At 30.1% G+C, this 22868-nt stretch overlaps 1 protein-coding gene across 1 annotated transcript in view; it reads right to left on the reverse strand.

Moving 5' to 3' along the window:
* The window catches only part of Ziz (dedicator of cytokinesis protein Ziz), a 133426-nt gene that overhangs the window by 22464 nt on the left and 88094 nt on the right, over positions 1 to 22868 (reverse strand). Inside the window, exons 27-31 of the mRNA XM_075357388.1 lie at positions 19007 to 19263; positions 16189 to 16294; positions 11954 to 12114; positions 11502 to 11662; positions 3470 to 3590 (exon numbers count right to left, since the gene is read on the reverse strand). Coding sequence (XP_075213503.1) covers positions 3470 to 3590; positions 11502 to 11662; positions 11954 to 12114; positions 16189 to 16294; positions 19007 to 19263 — 806 coding nt within the window. The remainder of the gene's footprint in view (positions 1 to 3469; positions 3591 to 11501; positions 11663 to 11953; positions 12115 to 16188; positions 16295 to 19006; positions 19264 to 22868) is intronic.

The following is a 22868-nucleotide window of genomic DNA, read 5'->3' on the forward strand; positions in this document are numbered from 1 at the left end:
AAATAATTATCCAGAGAAGATTTAGAGAAGTAATCTAAAATTATAATTTATTAACTTTAGGCCAGTAATTCTGGTTTGGAGTCCCTGAAGTTTCATCAGTTATCCGATAAGTTTTGAATTAATTTATTGGGAGGTACCAATTAATGGTTCCTTTTGTTTTCACTAATATTGACTTCAAACATATAAGTAAAGAAAAAAATTATATATATATATATATAATCTAATCAAAAATAAAATTATGAAATTAAAACCAACAAATACAGTACATTAAAGAGTAAGAGACACTTACCTCAGTATGGGATAGAGGTTTTAACAGTAAATGACAAAACACTGTATGTGGATATTTTTATGAGTAATTTATAATTTTAACTGCTGACGATGAAATAATGACTTGAAAAAGCACCTGTTGGTAAGGTTTAGGTAAGTATCGCTTACTTTTTAATGAACTGTATTTGGTGGTTTTGATTTTGTAATTTTATTATTGATTAAATTATAACTCAATACAGTGGAAAATATATTTGATAAAACATATATATTTATTTTATATATAAGGTTTGTTCAAAAAAAGACAACAATTTTAATTACATACCAATTGAGATATTTAGTAATATGCAGCTGGCAGTATTGTGTTCCACATAACATTCTCTATAACCACATGTTCTTGGATTGTTGATATCTCATTTAGTTTTCATGTTATAGTTGTTTGAGTGAAACATGTAAGTGTTGGTAGCGATTTATGTAATGTGTGTTTTTCAGGAACAATGATACAATGTAAAATTTTGTGCGAAACTGGGGAAAACCTTCACAGAAACTTTTCAAGTTTTGAAACAAGCTTAAGGAGATGATGCTGTTGGTCGAATGGAATGCTGTGAATAGTTTTCACAATTTACAGGTGATCATCAGTCGAAAGAAGACACCCTCAACCAAAAAGGTCTTCGACTTCAAGTGATGACAGACATGTTCAGAAAATCAACGATCTGGTGCATGCAAATTGTCGATTAACTGTCAGAGAACTTGCAGAAAGGGTTAGCATCGCGATTGGATCATGCCGTGACATTTTGACTGAAAAATTGAACATGCATCGAGTTGCAGCAAAGTTTGTTCCTCGTTTGATGACCGAACAGCAGAAAGAATATTGAGTAGACAATTGCCGGCAACTTCACGAACAAGCAGATGACGATAACCATTCTTGCAAAGGATCAAAACAGGAGATGAAAGCTGGGTTTAAGGTTACAACATCAAGATAAAAGTTCAATCATCATAAAATTGTACATTACAAAAATCACTATTAACACTTACAACATGTTGCACTCAAATAACAATAACACAAAAACTAAAAAAGATATCAACAGTCTACACAAAAAATAATCCAAGAACATTTGGTTACAAAGGAGATTATGTGGAACACAATGCTGCTAATCACATGTCACTAAGTATCTCCGTTGGTGTGTAATTAAAAATGTTCGGTCTTTTTTTGAACAAACCTTGTATATACAGAATGTATCACGAAGTTCTCCCACAACTTTCATAACCTATTCTACATATGAAAATAATTGAAAAAGTTCATATAAACATATGTCCTAAAATGCTTAGTTTGTGAGTTACGGCTAATGAAAAATTTGCTTGGGTTTTAGCTAACCTGGTAAAGTGAGGTCGTACTGAAATTTTTAGGATGTTTATCAAGGGGCAGAATTAATGATTTCTGATGATTTTTGACCTAAAAATAAATAAAAAGGTTCCAGAACTGTATATGCAGGAAGTTTTGAGAAATCTGGGGTGAAAACCAATAAACTGGGATAAAACACCCTGTTTTTCATGTTTGATGAACAATAACTTTGTTAAACGGATAATGAACACATAAATCACTTAAACAAAACTTGTAGAGAATTTAATTTTGAAAAAAATGGTGTAAGATAAGTTAAATAAAATAAAGAAAAGTTAGAAAGATTCTAAATTTATTTAGAATTGTAAATTACTACATTTGTCAGAAAAGAATTTATTTAATGTAAACAAAAACCAAATTCATTTTTGGTGATATGAAAAATTTGTAAAAACAAAATTTACCATTAAAAAAACCTGGAAATTACGCAACTATAAAATAAAAATTACTTATATAAAAATTTTATTATTAATGAAAGAAATACAATAAATTATTTGAGAAATTATTACTTCTATCTCCCTCAAACACTGTCTAATATAGTTTATCAAATTGAAGTTTCGTTTATATTTATAAATGTAATATTTTTCTAATGTATTTAATTTTATATCATCTTTATTAATTTCTAATGTTTCTAAATTTGTGTTATAATCAGAGAATGTTTATTGTTTATTAAATTATCTCCATATTGCGATAAACCTAATTTATTATTTTTGAAATTTCTATAATGTTCAAGAAATCTAGTTTTAAAGGACCTATTTGTTTTTCCTATATAAGTAGCATTACAATCATTAGATTTAATGTTATATAAATTCCACTCAGATTACTTTTATTTCTTAAATATTTTATTAAGTAGCTATAAGATTTATATGCTGGTTTAAATAATTCTTTATATGAGGGTTATTTTTTTTCAAGGTCCAATCGATCATGAAATTAAAAAAAAAATTATTTGTAACAAGTACTAAGTAAATAGTTACGCTATTTCTATATATAATCGCCACTCCGATTTAGACATTTGTCATAGCGTGGTACCAACTTTCCAATACCCTCATTATAGAACGGAGCCGCCTGTGTTTTCAGTCATGTTTCTACGCTGGTCTGCAGCTCGATGTCTGTGCCAAAATGTTGTCCTCCTAGCCAGCGTTTCATGTGAGCAAAGAGGTGAAAATCAGATGGAGCCAAGTCCAGGCTGTATGGTGGGTGATCAAACACTTCCCAACGAAAACGCTGCAGGAGCTTCTTTGTTACAGCTGCAGTGTATGGCTGAGGATTGTCATAGAAAAAGACAATGCCTGATGACAACATTCCTCTCTGCTTATTCTGAATTGCCTTCATAGACGTTGAATTGGTTTACTGGGAGAATGAGAATGCATCCACTGTTTGGATTGTTCTTTTGTTTCTTCAGTTTTGAAACGAACATTCATCATCATTACTTTTTTTAACAAAGAATGAGTTTCTGTGGCGGATTTTCAGTTTCACAAGAAATTTTTCATATACGTGTTGCTCTTTTAAAACATCTTACATTTTTCTGATGGCTGCAGATGCAGGGTCCAATGTGAACAAGGCCATTGCCCGACTAAGGGGTCTGTAGTCGACTTGGCGGGAAGAATGATGAGAGGTGATGACATGTGACTTGGCTATATGCCATTTAGCCTTCGTGTGTGCGCTGTTTGTTTGTAGATTGACCAGTTTGAGTTTTTTTTAGCCACAGTTCGTATAACCACTACCAACTACAAACTCTTTCATAAGCCACAATAATTTATAACTAGGAGTAAGGTTAGAGAATTGTTTAAAATATTAACCAGTACTTACCAGTACCCTTCATGACCTTGTCACTATTAGCATAACTGTTAATTAATGATAAAGATTCCTGAAATCTAGCATTATTCAGTCCAACAACATTTCCTAATAACTGTGACACTGAGATTATAACCTGTAAATAAAAAGTAAGAAAATTACATCAAAATCATTTGGAAATTAATATTAAACAGATTTAAATATTAAAATTGTATTTTTTTATGTTTAATAATTTCTAATACTAATAGCATAATATAATAAGGGTGACAAAATTAAATGTAATATTCACACAATGTAATTAATTATTGCAAGGATAATGAAGACAATGAAAAATAAAGATGAATAAGACAATAACTTGTGAATATATTAAATTAACTGGTTAAAAGCATTAAAAATAATATTTCAGTTGAAATCTCAACTTTAGATTTTGCACTCAACTGTAAGAATACATATGCTGAATTCTGTATAAAAGCTATGAAATTAGATGTCTGATTTCATATGATTACCTCATTAAATTAATCAAAGTCCTTTTCAAGGTTCTACCTAAAAAATTTTGAAAATGTTAAAATACTTTAAGAAACTACTCAGTTGTGTGCAAAACGTTTACTGTCAAAACAAATAACCTAACTGGTTTGGCTATTACTGTACAAAGTGGATTACTATAAAAAGTCTGAATATTTTGGTTTTATACTTTTATTGGTTATATACTTGCACAAATCTAAAAAAAATAAAATATTACAGTTTTAAGTTAGCTGACTGACAGTCAATGTGGGAGAACAAACTTCACTAAATAATATAATAATAAATAACTTTTTTTACATGTAAATTTGTTTTTTTTTGTTAAAAAATTATTGAAAAAAAAAATTTTAATTTAAACTATATAGCAAAACTCCAAAAAAACACTAGATGAAAATGCAGTTTGAATAATAAAAGAACAATTTTAGTAAGAATGAACACTCTACATAACATGAATAGTTACAGCAGCATGCAATCATATATACTCCTTCCAAGACAGTAAAACACAAATAATCATATTTTTATTTTATTTAGATAAATAACATAATATTATGAAACATATATTCATGTTTTCTGTTACATTAGTATTATTATTTTTAGAAGATAAGAAGTGAAAGATTTATGTAGCAACGTAGGTTAATTTCATGTGATTTTTGACAGTGTCATTTCATTTTTAATTATTCTTGCAGATATTTCTTTTATTAACAAAATTTATTTTATTGGTAAACATCTACAAAACACCTATCTTAATAATAATAAAAATAATAATAATAATAATTTCCTTACAAGTTGTCAATAAGCATTGCATAAGGACAAAAACTTCCATTCTTTCAATTTGTAAATAATTAATATTTAATATACTGCAAAGTGGAATAAAGATCCCTTTAAGAAAAATATACATTTAATATTGTAAAACTTATATCAATCATAAAATACACTTTAAACAATAATTACAATGATCATTCCAACATGTAAGTAAACCAGTGCATTAATTAGAAGTAGTGAAATATTGTGTAGTTGGTTGGAGAGGGCTAAGTGAGTTATTGGTCTAATCTCTGCCGATGGGAGGTAATTTATACCCACATAGAGAAAAATTGAAAAAATGGATGTACCAATTTTTGACTGACTTATTTTAAAGTTTGTGTTCTAAGCTTCTAACAGAATGTTAGGGAAAATAGTAAATACACCTAAAGAATTTCATTACACTACAATTATAAAAAAAAGTAAGCTTTATTGAATCTCTGCTACCACTACTGCCACTACCGCTTACTACCTGCCACTACCTGCCACTACCTGCTTAAGTATACTAACAGCTTATTGATTTCTGTAAAAATAATTGAATAAACTCCTTGAATTTGGTATAGATCTGTTCTAATAGCATTAACAATAAACAATTTTTTAAATATTTAGGAGAATTTTTGGCTTAAAATAAACTGTATGGAAGAATTATAGTCAGGTAATCCTGAACTGCATTAATGAAAAAAAATCATTTTAGGTACAGATTTAAATTTGGTTAACAAACTTCCCAAAAATGAACAATAAGTACAGTTCAAGGCTGATTAAAAAAAAGATAAAATTCAATTTGATATTTAGAAAAAAGCAATACTTTTACTCATTAAAACTTTTTGAAAATATAACAAGTGAGAGTATTTTGGCAATGACCATTGGAATGTTAAACTACAACTTGCAGTACTCCATATCAATTTTATGTATCTCTAAGAACAGCTGATAAATTAAAAGCAAAATATTCCATCCACTTTTACTTACTACTACTATGTACTTAAATATTAAATCTAGAAATTCCACTCAAACTATTTTTTTTTTAAATTATAATTTATAATTATTTATTCAAATTTAATTTTTTGAATTATTTCAAAGTTACATTCCTACTTCATAAAGAAAACTTTTAAATTTCAATTTAGTATTTTTTATTAATAAAAAATGTATTAACACAAAACCTACAAAATATGCTTATTTATAGCATTCTGGCCAGCCAGTTTTTGTAATTTTTTTAAGAATAGTATATTTTTCATGTTAACATTTACAAGAAAAATGTCAAAATTCCATTCTCTTGCCCTTCTGTTTTCTCCCCTACAAATTTTGGTAATATTATGAGGAAGGCCTGTTTCTTTTCCATCCTTTGACACACACACACACACACACACACACACACACACACATATATATATATATATACACACACGGACGAAATGATTCCGGAACCGATTTAAACTTTCTCCATACTTAAAATCTCAATTAAAAAAATCGGTTTGCGCCTCCACGTTGGTTCGTCTGGATAACCAGTTAGAAACGTGGAGATTTCTACTGGTGAACTAAATCGGAATCACCTCTCTGGATCACATCCAGAGTTGTAACTCGGGAATTTATTCCCACCCAAGGCTGACTTGCCTTTGAAAGTCAAATATGGAAGGTCTTTTAAGAAAAAATCCACCGTCTGGTAAATACCAGAGAAGGCTGCACTCGGATCCGGTGGGCAGCTGCTTAAAAGATAACAATGAATCGGAGCGTTTGGAAACACCCAAAAACAACACAACTTCAAAATTGAGGATAAGACACAAGCAAATAAATTACATTGCCACTCACAACATTAATTCTCTAACTCAACCCGGCAAACTAAAAACTCTAACAGACATAATGGACAAACAAAATATCCTAATCACAGGACTTCAAGAAATGAGAAACACCGATCGAGAGCCATTTGAATCTCAGGGTTACAGAATTTACAAAGGAATCCCCGGGAAACGTGTGATGAAGAATTGCCCACAGTTCGGAACAGGATTTGCAATCAATCTTAAAACAATTGACTCGGTCGTAGAATTTAAGTCTTACTCCCCCAGGATTTCAACCTTAACCCTAAAATCAGCCAATAAATTCTACACCATAATAAATGTCCATGCTCCCACCAATGACAAAAACAATCTTAAAAAAGATAGAGAAGAGATGGACAAATTCTGGGAACTTCTTGACCAAACTGCAAACAACATAAATAAGACCCACACGAAGATTTTAATAGGGGACTTTAATGCCCAACTTGGTAAAGAACGAAGATATCGTGATATTATCGGAAAATGGCCTGCCCAAAAGAAAACTAACAAGAACGGCCAAAGACTTGTCGAATTTTGCAGAAACCATAATATGATCTCAAAATCCACCTATTTTATGAGAAAACCAAACAAATTGAAGACTTGGAAACACCCAGATTGGAAAAAAGGAGAATGGCAACTGGATCATGTTTGCATGGACCGGAATTATCACAAGAAGATTTATAATGTAAAAGTCTTGAGAGGAACAGATACTGGATCGGACCGTTACTTAATTAAAGTTAAAATAAAATTCACCCCGCATAAAAAGAAAAAATCCCAACCTAAAAACAAAAGAGCTTATGATCCACATAAATTAATAAACAATGCCATCTTTGAAGAAACAACAAAAAAATCAAATTAACTAATAATTTAAAAGAACTGACATCCCAACTGAAAGAAATAGCTGAAGAACTAGCCCCTATAAACCCAAGAAAAAACACCAATGGTGGAATGAAGAATGTGACAAAGCAGTCAAAGACCGACACCGGGCTTGGATCAACCACCAAACCCAGAAAACTGAAGAATCTAACCATGAATTCACCAAACAAAGGAAAATAACTCAGAAAATTATAAGAGGAACCAAACGACAAGCCCAAAAAAACTTGATTCAGCAAATATTAGAAAGTTCCAAGAAAACTAATTTCCGAGACTATTATAAAATTTTTGGTCAGGCTCTTCAAAGATATGAACCACCCACCCTTATGCTGAGAGGAAAAAAAGGAAATATGGCCCACACCAATAAAGAAAATGCTGAAATTTTGGCAGAAACCTTCAATAGACTCCTCAACTGTGACGACCCCCCAGAGCTTTTTGAGATTGACACCGAAACTCCAGTTAAAACTTCACCAGTAAATATCAACCTGCCAACAATTCAAGAAGTTCTCGCAGCCTTAAATGAAATAAAAAACTACAAAGCAAGCGGAGAAGACCAGCTTTTCGCAGAACTCTGGAAACACTCATCAGTTTATTCAGTCAAAACTTCCCTACATCTATGCCTCGTGAAAATATGGAACAAAGAAAAACTTTCAGAACACTGGACCACAGCCCTCATCCATCCATTACATAAAAAAGGGGATAAAACTAATCCGGAAAACTACAGAGGCATATCTCTCCTGGATTGCACATACAAAATCCTGTCGAGAATCATATACAACCGATGCAAAGACCAACTTGTACTGGAACTTGGGGAATACCAAGGGGGATTTAGGCCATGGAGAGGTTGCCCGGAGCAAATAATATCCCTAAAAATTATGATGGACTTATATAAAAGACGGAAAAAACAACTAATAATCACCTTCGTCGACTTTAAAAGGGCCTATGATTGTATACACCGACCATCCATGCTGAATATTCTGAGAAACCTGGGCCTTCACCCTAAACTCGTAAACATGATAAAATTAACTTTAACCAATACCCAGTCCAGAGTGAAATTCAGAGGTGAACTCTCTCAACCCTTCTACATAAAAACTGGATCGAGGCAAGGAGACGGCCTCTCACCACTCCTTTTTAACTGCGCCCTTGAATTTGTCATGAGAAAATGGTATGAAATAAATCCCAAAAATATAAAAATGGGTACTAAGAAAAACTCCATCACACTAAATTGCCTAGGATTTGCAGATGACCTCGCTCTTTTAGCAAATAATATTCAAGAAGCCAAAACACAAATCATGAGCCTTCAAAACCTAGCACAAAAGATAGGGCTTCATATCTCTTTCGAAAAAACTGAACTAATGGCCATAGATCCTCTGGTAATAGAGCACATTACGGTAAACAATCAGAAAATTAAAATAGTAAAACAATTTAAATATCTAGGGGAAATAATAACTTATAATTTAAATGAAAAAGTGACATGGCAAAACAGGACAAATAAAATGATTAAATCCCAAAAATTAACTTGGTCAACATATAACAAAAAATGCCTTTCTGCTAAAACAAAACTTAAACATTATAAAACTGTAGTACAGCCAGAAGTCACCTACGGAAGCGAGACCCTTTTCAAAATCACTCAGAAAAACCGAATTGAAAAAATTCTGAAAATAGAGAGGAGAATTGTCAGAACGTGTATCAATAAAAAACACCAAAAAGAAGGCCAATGGTGGATTGTGCCAAATGAGGTGGTGTATCGAGAAATAGAGCCTGTTACTGATACTATGCGGAAAAAAAGAATCTCTTTCTTCGGTCATCTCATAAGGACACCGGAAACAAGACTGTCAAGAAATATCATTGAAAAGCTCTGGTTCCAAAAGCTAGAAGTAGGATGGATCAAAGAAATTAGAGAAGATATGAAAGAATTGGGAATTTCCCTTACTGACCTACAGAATAAAACTGGAAAAATTACAAAGCTAAAAGATAAAAGCATTAGATTTAAACAAAAGACAGACAAACGACAAAATACAACGAAGAGGGTGTTTACGGATGAAGAAAAGAAAGCAAGATCTGAACGGATGAAGAAATACTGGGCAGCTCGAAAGAGTAAAATAACACGCTTTTCTCAGAAAAGATCCAACTAAAATTGACTTAAGTGGTCCCATGTTGGCCGTAAAAGCATAATAATAATAATAATAATAATAATAATAATACACACACACACACACACACACACACACACACACACACATACACACACACACACACACACATACAAACACACACACACGTGTTCAAGAAGGTGTTGGCCATATCTAAAGGACTATTTAAGGACATCAAAATAAACAAAAAAAGTTCATGTGAACAAATATCCATTCATTTTTCCTATGTCTACCATTTGTGTTTTTAGATAAAGATTTATACCTTAAGAACAGATAGAGATGTTTACTAAAATTTCATATCCAATAACACCTACAAAATAAATAAATTTGAAAATTTTTAATTTGAAAATTCCAAAATGGTAGCTATTTAAATTTTTTAATCATTAATTTCACTGTAATTTTCATTACTTTTATTAATGTTTTATTTAATTTAAATGTTAAACCTTTTATTGTGAAAAAAATTATATCTCACTTCTTCAAATCATAGTGGCTGAGCTATGGCTGAAATTGTTGAAGTTGATATAAGCTCAGAGTGTACAGAAGAGATTATCAATACTGTGATTCAAGAAGGATAATAACAGGAAACACACGTTAGCAAATCTAACATTATGTTATTTAAAATTGGAGACAAGATGATAAAATGTGAAATATTGTGGTGTAATGGAAATAAAATTGAAGTTATGGATAAATATAAGCATCTCAGAAATAATGATGAATGAAAACTGGACATCTGAATGTATAGGTTTAGTTTAGTAAGGGAGTTTAATTGTTTAATGATTCATTATTAATCAAGTGAATTAAGCGAAGAAATTCAACAATTGGTGTTTTATAAAAAAAACTTTCTGTAAAGTAAATCCTTAATTAAAAAAAAAATTTTTAGTCAACTTCGACTTTTCTTCTGATGGTCAGATGAAAGAAATGTCTGCAGATAGTTTTTACTTTGTTTTATAACTGCATAAATGTTTATTTTTCTTTTTAGCTTTTTATAATTTGTATTTTATTTTGCATATGTTATATTCTTAATAAAATCATTTTATTATTATTTTTATATAATTAAATAAATAAAACAAGATAAAAATAAAATACTCTTTTTTATATATACCTTTATATTGAAACCTACCTACTATATTTATCAACTACATAAAGTTGAAAAAATATAACTAGTTAAAGTTATATTAACTAGTTATATTTACTAGTTTAACTAGTAAACTAGTTAAAGTTAATTAACACACATATATATACTAAATAATGATATTACTAATATGATGTAATTTTAAACACATACCCAATCTAAGCAAAAATTCTACAACAAATCTTTCAATAAATTCAATTTTTTGTAACCAACTTATACACAAAAAAATTCTACTCCAACTGCATCAAATCATTCACTGAAATGTTATACTTATATACATAAATGAGACTTAAGAATAAATTCATAAGGAAATGTTTACGCAATAAAACATAAGGCATATACATAAAATGTAACATAAAAAATAGTTCTATATTTTTTTAACCCTTTTCTGGTAAAAAAGATTCATTTTTTGAAATTTTTCAATTCACTTGAAATTTTCACTTTGAAATTCCATTCAGTTGAAATTTTTGCACAGCTAATAAACACATAATTAATTTTTGGATGAAAATTGAAAAATTTGGGATTTGTTTAACCAAACTAATTTAAAATCACTTGAATTAAGTTTTGGCAAAACTTATGGTTTTAAAGGTGATAAAAAATAGCTTTAAAGATATTTAACAAAAGTTTTGCCATTCTAATATAAGTGACTTTGAAGTAAAGTCCATAAATGAGAATACAATACTGGTGTACTAGGATATAAATGTCAAATATATCACAAATGATAAATTTATAATAATGCCTTATAATCAGTTAAAAATAAAACTAACCTGAAGATGAACTCTAGTCAATCCTTTTCTATTAGAAAATTCAAAGTTACTACGCATCAGAAGATACAATATAGCACAAGACTCTTGCCGAATGGCAGATAGACGACTGTTACAACAACGCAAAAGTTCAAGACAAAGTTGGCCACAAAGTACAGCATTTCCTGTAAGGCAGTAATTAATTAGTTATATTATTATGTGAATCTAAACAGAAATATAAACAAAAACAAAAACCTACTATTTACATGGTAAAAATTAATTAAGTAATATTTTATAATGACATTAAAAGAAAGCATTAAAAATCAAAAGGCTAATGAAAGAACATGTTAAGAATTACATTTAGTTTCCTAAGTAAAGGAAATTCTACAAAGTGAGAATAATATTAAGTTTTATAACTACTTCATTACCTATATAAACCTGCAATCAAGTAAAAATTACATTACAAAATAACAAACCTTGAAAGAGAGCCAAAGAAAAGTTGTTTATGAATGCCCTCAGAGCAGCAAAAACATGCCTAAACAATGTCTCTGACTGTCCAACTTGTAAGAAACTTAAGTAAAGAGTGAAGACTGCTTTCATGATGGCATTATCTCCTTCCTCTGCCATTAAAACATCCCTGCAAAGTACATAAATTGATATTGATAAATCTGAAAAAGAGAATCTATTATAATTATGCAGTTTTAAATAACTAAAATTCAAAATCTTAAGTTTGACATGAACCACAAAACAATTAGAAAAAAAAAACACAAAATATGAGGGCTTTTTCTTATAATGAATGATACTAAATCAAGTTATATCTTCTTAGACAATGTTTTGTTCAAAAGGCTTTGTAAATTACTAATATATACAAGAAATTTAATCATTAATCTTTCCAATTCCGAATATAAAAGGTTAAAATAAACATTAATTTTGGTTTTATGGATCAGATTTATTACAAAGGAAGAGAGATAGACTTTATGGGTCCTGTTTCTCAAATTTTTATTCAAAGGGTACGTAAATACTTTACATACTTTAATAATCGATGGATGAAGATGTTACTTGATGAAAATCCATATTTACAGAAGAAAATAAACAAATATATTGTATGATTTTCATAAAATTATTTAAAAAAACCACAACAGCTGTTTTAGTACACAGTACCTTCCTTAACAGTTAAAAACAGAATACTAAAGCTAAATGTACATAAGCTAAACAGAAATATAAACAAAAACAAATTCCTACAAAAACAAAAACCTACTATTTACATGGTAAAAATTAATTAAGTAATATTTTATAATGACATTAAAAGAAAGCATTAAAAATCAAAAGGCTAAGGTAAAAAAAAAATACACAAAGAGCAATAAAGCCATTTTATCTCTTTTGATTTTTGTATTTACCTTTTTCATTATAAGTAGTTTTAGCTTTAGTATTATGTTTGTAACACCTGAGGAAGGTACTATGTACCAAAATAGCTGTTGTGGTTTTTTAAAATAATTCTGTGAAAATCATATAACATATTTGTTTATTTTTCCTTTGTACATAATTTAATGTCTCTTAGGTAACTAGGATACTTTATCATAGAGTTTGATCTTATACAACCCCTCCTAAAAAAGTAGGGGATAAAACACTTTTTTACGTTGTTTCTGGTCTATAAGTCACATTCTTGTACTAATTAGATGATTCCATTACATTACCATGTAACTCTGTTATGTTTTTGGGCAATTTCAGTTAGGGACAAGGTTGCATAAGCCTAATCAATCCTTTTGCTTCGTTTCATCAGTTAATCATTCTGTTTGATATCTTGAGACTGGATTTACTGATTCTTATGAAATGTTGTGTGATGACTTCCTAAGTAATAGTTTTTCGAGGACAGAGTCCTTGGGAGCAAGAGTTGTAACTCTTGAAAAGTTATGCAACTCTTTGCTGACTTTTGTTCATTAATGACATTGAATAGGAGCTTTAGGTGCATGATAGTATTTACAAGTACAAGGGTTATTTTTTTCAAGGTCCGATCGGTTGTGAAATAAAACCCCGCGCAAAAATCGGATGAACCTTTGCATATATGTGTTGCGCAGTGTCTCTATATGGCCTTCAATCACGCCATGTCACTTCATTTAGTTCTGAACACGCAGCTAGCACGTAAACATGTCTACAACAATAGCATCTTCCGCCAAATGTGAAGTGCATGTGGTATTCGATTTCTTCAGGCTGAGAGGTGTAATGCGGCTGATCTCGTTGAGTGAGTGGATGAGGGAATTCGAGAAAATCATCGGTTCACAATTTCTGTATTGAGTGATTCGTTTCCTGAAATTTCAAGGTCAGCTCTCTACACCATTGTGAGTGAGATACTTCAGTACCGCAAACTGTGTGCGAGATGGGTTGCCAAGATGTTGTCCGACCATCACAAAACAATGAGAATAGATGCCTCTCTAAAGTTTCTCTAGCACTACCACAATGAAGGAGAAGGTTTTTTGAACAAAATTGTCACAGGGGACGAGACATGGGTCCATTTCAAAACTGAAGAAACAAAAAATCCAAACAGTGGATGCATTCGCATTCTCATTCTCCCAGTAAACCAAAGAAGTTCAAGCGAACCTTCTCCAACAAAAAGTGTATGGCTACTGTGTTCTGGGACCGGAATGGAGTTCTCTTGGTGGAATTCATAAAATGTGGCACGACCATCACTGCAGCCTCATACTGCGTGACTCTTCAACGTCTACGAAGGGCAATTCAGAATAAATGGAGAGGAATGTTGTCATCAGCCATTGTCTTTCTCCATGACAATGCTCGGCTGCACATTGCAGCTGTAACAAAGAAGCTCCTGCAGTGTTTTCATTGGGAAGTGTTTGATCACCCACCATACAGCCCGGACATGGCTCCATACGATTTTCACCTCTTTTCTCACATGAAACGCTGGCTAGGACGACAACATTTTGGCACAGACACTGAGCTGCAGACCAGCATAGAAACATAGCTGAAAACACAGGCAGCTCCGTTCTATGATGAGGGTATTGGAAAGTTGATACCACGTTACGACAAATGTCTAAATCGGAGTGGCGACTATGTAGAGAAGTAGCATAACTATTTAAGTACTTGTTTCAAATAAAAATTTTTTTATTTTTATTTTCACTGTGGTTTTAATTTTGTGACTGATTGGACCTTGAAAAAAAATTAACCCTCATACTTTCCAAATTAATCTTAACCACATTAATGACAATTGTATCTATCACTCAGCATTTCTGACAAGTAATACAAAACCTTTTTTAAAGGAATCACAGAAAATTCAATTTTCTTCTTACATATAATGTTTAGCAAATAAAAATAAGATAAATTCTAAATTTTAATACAACAGACATGATTTAATAATAAATTTTTGGTAGTGTTGAATCTGAAATATTTTAACAGGGATTTTAAAACAAAACAGATATCTGATATGCTTCACACCAAATAAAAAAAAAAAAAAAAAAAAATGTAAATTATTAACACTAATTTGATTACATAAAAATTATTAATTTTTCATTTAGATCTAAATAAAGAAGATTAATGGTTCATTACCTATAAAAAAAAGGTAAGGAAGTTATTATCTAGGTAATTTTTTTTAGTCTTTGGGACCACTGTTAGGTATTGCTTCAGAGGTTGAGATGAAATGGCAATTTTGTAATAAGTGAAACTAAACTTTGAAAGAAACTAAATTAACAACAAAAATTAAAAGTTAACAAAATATGCAATTTTTTTTTGGTCATATTCAAAGAAATGTGAAGATTTCTTTTTAACAAAATTATCATGTTAGTGTTCTGAAAGGCAAAAATAGAATGAGTAGCAACTACAAGACAATGCATAATGGTAAACACAAATATTAAGATTATAAAAGTTCTGGATCAAACCACCTTTCAATTAAGGTTGCAACTGTGATGTTATCACTGTAGCTTTAGTGACTAATACAGCAGCCATGATATCTGCAACTAACAAGGTTAAATTCTGTAACTGTCATTAATATTCAACCTTACTAAATTTTGTGACCGAGTGTCTCAAGAAATGAGATAGAAAATGGACTTTTTGGTATAATTAAATATAGCCTGCATATTTTATCTTATTCATATCTACAGAATTCTTTAAATTTATATAAAATTGTGACACATCTTCTATGAAGAGATTTCTTCCTTTACACTTTACACATGAAAAACCTCAAAATTGCTGTCAAAATAATTGCAATCTTATTAGCTTATAATATTCATTTACCCAATGCAACATAGGAATGATCTTGATTTTTAAATATTCCAAATAAGAAATGACATTATACTAAGAGAAGCAATAGAGTTCACTACAATGTTAATTCCATTATTTTATATATATATTCCACATAAATATTTGAATTAAATGCACTTTAATAAATTTTCTGTTTATACAATGAAAGTAACATAAACAACAAAATAAAAACATATGTTTGCCAAATAGAAGTAAGTCTTTCTTGATAGATTTAGTACTGTCATACCTAACTGTCACCATTGAATTTCTTTCTTCTTTAATATAAATAACTGTCATATAAATAAAGTATGAAAATTTTTGATTATAATAATAACAATGTTTTAGAATAATGCTGTGCAAGTTAGGTGTTAATTCAGGAGATAGATAATCAGTGTTACATTAAAAAAAAAAAAAAATTCATTTAAATATAACAAAAAATGTTAAAATAGCCGAAATATGAATGTACCTGAAATGAATGCAGTATAGGCCAAGTGCATCCAATACAGTAAGTCCAACTTCAGTTGCAAGATTTGCTTCTAATAAGGCTTGGTATAAGGAGCTTGATTCACTTTCTGTAAATAAAATTACCTTAACGAATTATGACCAGCTATTAAAGTGAAATTAAAGGTAGATATAAGGGGTCTTTCAAATTGAGCGCAAAAAATTGACAGATCGTGGGGTGATGTTGATTTTTTAAGAAGATTTTTCAAGCATAATCTGTTTTCAATAGTTTATGACAAATCATCATGGGACGCTACATACCTCAACAATGTATAAAAATTTGTTATAGAAATAAGAAATCAGTTACAGGTAGGTACCGTGCACTTTGAGATATTTATGTTGTGCACAACAGCACAATTCATCATATGTAAAAAGTGCAAAGAGAATTTTCTCCACTTGATGTTGAAACTTCAATTCACAGAAGAAATACAAGTCAAGAGAATATTGCTGCTACAAGTGCAAATGTTTGTGAAAATTAAATTTATTAATTTCACAACATTCACAAGAATTGGGGTTTTCTCCAACAACAACATGGCAAATTTTGGATCAAAATCTTGGTCTACACTTCAAATAAGATTGTATTAACTTGAGAATTAAAGCCGTGGGACCAATCTTTCCATAGCCAGTTTGCTGATTGGACTCTAGAAAGCTCAAAGTGGACCCACATTTTCATCAAAAAAATGTTCTTTATAGATGAGACTCATTTTTGATTTGATAGCTTTGTAAACCAGGAAAATACTGAATTTGGGATAATTCCAATCCACAAAGATTTAACATATATTATATCTGAAAAAATCACTGTTTAGTGTGGATCATTGGGCTCTTTGTTTTTGAAAATGAGCAAGATGACACAAAGTAAGAAGAAAATAAGTGATGAAAGGTATCAAGCTATGATTCGTGATTTTTTGTTTGCAGATTTGGAAAATGTTGATTTGAATGAATGTGGGTTCAACAGGATGATGCCATATGCCATACAGATGTTGAAACAATTCAGTTATTGTATCAAAGTTTGGTGATTAAATAATTTCATAAAATGGTAATGTCAATTAGCCACCAAGATCATGTGATTTGACTCCCTTAGATTTTTTTCTCTAGAATTACGTTAAGACACAAGTCTGTAGCAACAAACCACTAACAATTGACTTGAAAGCAAACATTTGATGCTTATTAATAGAATTCCAAGCTGATTTATGCAAAAATTATGTAAAATTTTGTTTATAGACTTGGCTTTGTCAAGCAAAGCCACGTAGGCTATAAGAATGATATTGTTTTTTGAACATAATGTAACGGTATAAGTTTAAAAATAAAAAAGTTGGTTGATATTACACATACTTTTTGTTTTATTGCATTTTACTTTTTGCGCTGAAAATGAAAGACCCTTTATTTTTATACGGTACAAACAACTACTTTCTTCAGTTTGAAGATAGTTTTTTATGTTTGTACCTGCAAATCAGTTTATAATTTGTATAATGAAGGCAAGTTGTAAGAATGAAATATATGAATGGTTATCTGATGTTAAGGTTTTTGTTCTTCACATGATGCTTTTGTTAAATGTTTTAACAGTTTAGGAATATAAACTGAAAAAAAAAAATCCTGAAAGTTTCACTTTCTTAATGATTGTTTAAAAGGAAATCTCAAAATATGTTTTCACAGAATCTTTTGATTAGCAATTTCAACATAGACTTAATTTTTATTTCAATTGTTAGCATTATACATAATTAAAGGGATTTATATTTACCTTGTTCTTTGTTTAAAAGGAAAAGAGTGGGAATTGAGGTCCCAGTTCTTTTTTCAAGCACTGTTTTAATTACTTTTAGAAATGAATTCAAGCTTCTGTCATAAGAGGATAGCTAACTATAAAGGGGTAGGCTAAAACTCACCCTTAATCCAGTTTTACCTTTTTAGGGTAGTATTAAAGAACGATTCAACATATGCTTACTACATTTTTAAAGATTTCCTTAATAAAATTTGCAGCAGGGTGATGAGGGGTAAGAAGATTTATGAAACAAAATCATTTTTTTCTCAGAAGATGAACACACTTTTTGAAGACTACTTAAGGTTTGTGTGGAAATCGATTCTTTCAACATTTTTGACAAGATAAATCTTATGGTTTGTCACATACCTGGAAAAAATGACAAAATCCTGTTTTCCTTTTTGATGTACACAAAATACAATGATGAAGAAAATTATCTCAAAAAACCAAAATGTGCATTTCATATGCACTTTCTGGATTTGTGTTTTGTGAAAAAAATTGTGACAGTTCAAAATACAGTAAATCTTCTTCTAAAGATAATGATGTTTGATGAGGTTACATAATTAAAAACTTTATGTGATAAAGATAAAAGATAAATGCAAGGAATAAAATTTATTTGAAATTTCTGTTCATTAACAGGACCCACTTACCTCAATGTGGAATGAAATAAAATTAAAAGAAAATAAAAAGAGAAGATAATTCTTAATATGAAATCACAGTGCTTAATTTAAATTTTGCTATTTATTTAGGTTACATTAGAATGTCTAAGTGTACAATTGACTGTTGAAAGAAAATTTGCCTTTTATTTAAATAAAATATGTTTTGTTGGTAATTCAGAAGACAACCTACACTTACCAGAAGAAAAAATCTTTGCACAATTTTTGTATCTTAATTCTTCATTAAATTAGAAACTATTTATAGTTTAGTCAGCATAAAAATGAATTTAAAGTTTTAAAAAAAAAAATTACACATACACACACACACACACACACAAACATACACATCATAATATTAATGTACATTAGCTAACCTCTATGAGCCATATTTTCTCGTCCAACACTGTTGCTGCCACTAAGAGCAGTATGGGTAACAGTAGGAGGCTCATTACCAGAAAAATCAGGTGGTTGCATTCTAGCAGGCAAAGTCATTGCTTTAGTTGTAGAGGGACGAGGTGTAATGCCATTGCTACCAGTTCCTCCAACACTTCCACTTCCTCTTCCATTACCTGTGCCACCTGTGCTAGCTATTTGCCTTCTACCGGTATATTTGAACTCATGAAGGCATAACCTAAAACAGCATGTATTATATTTTGCAGCAGTAATATTGTTTATTATTTGTATATTGACAAAATAATAAGACCGAGACAATAATGATAGTAAACTAAAAGTAATTAATCTTAACAATTCTGATGCTACATTCTATTCAATTGGACAGAAATAAAAGTCTAACAGAAAGCTTTACATTCTGCTGATCTGAAACATCTCTATATAAATTTGTTTCTGGAAACAATTTACTGTTTAATTATTTTAAATTTAAGGTTAAATTCAGTACAGATTGGTGACCACCTTCTTTTGCTTCCCTATGGTTTATCTAGCAAAACTAGATTCTGAAGATATGTATTAAAAGCAATTTGTTGAAAAAATAGAAAGTTTCTTGGCATAAAAAATAAACTGAGATTTTTATTAGGTTTTATTAAAAAGCACAAGTAAATATCGTTTAAATTCATTTTACAGATGTTACGAATTATAACCATTTAGAAGTTTCAATTACTATATAATTTTATAAAGTGAAACTGATTAAATATATATAAAAATTTGTGATTGTTAATATACGAGGTTGGTAAATAAAGTAATGAGACTGGTTCAGAAAAAACCTTTTATTTACAATCCAATTATTAATGGACTCACCTATGTTTTCTACTGTTCCAAAATGATGTCCTTTGAGGTGACTTTTAAAGTCGGGAATAGGAAAAAAACACAGGGACTCAAGTCAGATGAATAAGGTGATTGAGTAACTACAGATATGTTTTTCTTTGTCAAAAAATCTTTAATTGGGAGTGCAGTGTGACAAGATGCATTGTTATGAGGCAGCATCCAGTTGTCTTTGATGGCTGGTATATGCGGGCAACTCTATTCCACAGTCTTTCAAGAATTTCTTGGTAAAATATTGTATTATAAACATAAAAGTTGGGTCACTAATATTGAAGTTATAGTTAAAAGAATGTTTTTTTTTAGGTAATGTTGAGATACAGAGTTACTGACCTAAAGCATTAGGTCTGAAATCATCCGTTCTTCTTAAAAATATGGGTTTTAGGTTTTCCAGCATTGAAAAAACATGCCAGTAAACACAGCATTATAACATCAGTTAAACATACAAAAAACCAATAATAAGGTACTTACTTTTTTGCTGGCAACATGTTGAAAAATTGATTACCTTGTTATAACAGGTTATAATTTTCTGCCAATTATTGAGTGAGACCTTAGTTTCTATGGTAAATGTTTGCAAATTGTTTTCTTTCATATTGTATGTAAGTAATTAGTGGCAAAAAATATTTATTGTATTTATTTCATCATCATGTTTTATTTAAACTGTTATGTTCTTTAGTTAAAAATGGCATTTGATTTGTGTTATTGTTCTATCATTTGGTCTTTCATTTTTTGTCTTTAGTAAATTTGTCTCGCTAAAATGACTTACAATCTGGAAGAAAGGACTGAATTAATTTTATTCAAAGAACAAAATAAATGTGCTACAACTGCCAATGTGTTTAATGAACGGCATCCAAATAAAATTTGTAAAAAAATTCTGAGAAACGGGATCTGTCATGAATAAGAAACGTGCAGGGCAAATGGTTTTAGATGAATTAACTTTGGTTGAAATTTTGTGAAATGTAGTAGCAAATCCTCAGAGCTCAATTCGTAAAATGCCTGCGAAACTGGGGTTTTTATGGTTCTGTTTTCACTACAATAAAATTGAATAAATTTTTTCTGTATAAAATTCAACTGCATCAAGAACTGAATGAGGATGAAGTTGACTGAATTGAATTCTGTGAAGAAATGATTCAATTAATACCAATCCAATGTTTATGAAAAATATTTGTTTTTCTGATGAATTCACCTTCTTTCTAAATGGCCTTGTTAATAAACATAACTGTCGATTCTGGAGCGATCTAAATACTCATGTTTTAAATGTTGGAAACACACAGCATCCTGAAAAAATAAATGTGTAGGCCAGGATTTATGGTGATAACATAATCTGTCCATTATTTATCGATGGGAATTTGACAGGTGAAAAGAATTTGCAGTTGCTGGATAAAGTTATTCTCCCACTAATAGTTCATGCCTTAGAAAATCAATTATATGACAATGGAAACATGTTACTTAACGAAGATGCTTCATTTTCACCAAGATGTAGCACCTGCTCAATGTTCACTTCCAGTTCGACAATGGTTGAACCAAATGCTTCCTGAGTACTGGATAGGTAGAAGAGGAACAGTTGAGTGGCTGTTAAGATCTGCTATCTTAGACCACTGGCCTTTTTTTGTGGGGGTTATTTAAAATCAGTAATTTACAAAGAAATTATTGCTAACATGCAAGAGTTGAAAAATAAAATTTTAAGAGCATGTAGGGATGTAACTAAAGAAACTTTAGTAAAAGTTAGATGTGAATTTCAACAAAGACTTTATTATTGTTTACAGGAAAATGGGAATTATTTTGAACAAATGATTTAAAAATTGATACTTTTATTTTATGGAGGTAAAAAATATGTTTCATTTATTATTTCTTACGTGGAAAAAACCTTCATAACAAAATTAACTAATGAATGATTTAAGCTTTATTTTTTTATTAACAATTATTCATTTATGAATTAGTTTTTATTTAATTTTTTAATAATTAATTATTTAATAATTAAATTTATCTGGTAATAATTTTTTCAAAGTGTTATCAGCAAAGAAGTAGGTAAACTTATTGGTTTTGCATATGTTTAACTGATGTTATAATGCTGTGTTTACTGGTATGTTTTTTCAATGCTGGAGAAACCTAAAACACATATTTTTAAGAAGACTGGATGATTTCAGATCTAATGCTTGGGTCAGTAACACTGTAGCCTAACATAACCTAGAAAAACACATTTTTAATCATAACTTCAATACCAGTGACCCAGTTTTTATTTTATTTGTACCAAATTACTAGTTATTCAAAGGGTATTCCATTGAGGTGTCACAAGTTACATAGTTTATTTTAAAAAACAAGTTTTCATCCCTTGAAAATTTAGAAAACATTTAAGAGCGAAATTTATTATTGGTAATTTAAAAAATAATTTTCTCAGTTTTAATCCACAGATTATCATTACTTCAAATGGTTTAAGAAGTAATATCTTGTAACTTTATAGTTATTTTTGTTAGACTGAAATTTAAAAAAAAGTATGACTCCAAATGTTTTTTCGCACCTACCGCGAGAAGGGGTGGGTGGATTTTAATTTTCTTTTTACCAAAATTCATTATTTTTTTCGGGTTGTCAATTAATTTAATTGAATATTACCATTGCCATTTAAGATTTTTTGATTTGTGGTAGGCGTAGCGAAGAGGGTGGGTTCCTCCCCTTTGAAAATAACTTTAAAAAGGTTCCCCCCTGAGAATGGTATACATGCCTGCAAACAGAAATACAATGGACGTGATAGCTGTTGAATAATAAATGTGGTAACTTTTCAAATGATCACCTGGTATAAAACAGTACACAAATAAAAGAAAAACTACATAATATGTAAATGATAAAAATAGAAATTACAAAAAGAAATATAACAAACAGAAACAAAAATAAAAGTATTACAACTGATGATATATTCCGAAGCAATGAACAAAAAACAATTACTTTATAAATTATGCTAGCATGATC

Source organism: Lycorma delicatula, chromosome 2, assembly GCF_047948215.1.
Source record: "Lycorma delicatula isolate Av1 chromosome 2, ASM4794821v1, whole genome shotgun sequence".
In the NCBI taxonomy this organism is placed as follows: Eukaryota; Metazoa; Arthropoda; class Insecta; order Hemiptera; family Fulgoridae; genus Lycorma; species Lycorma delicatula.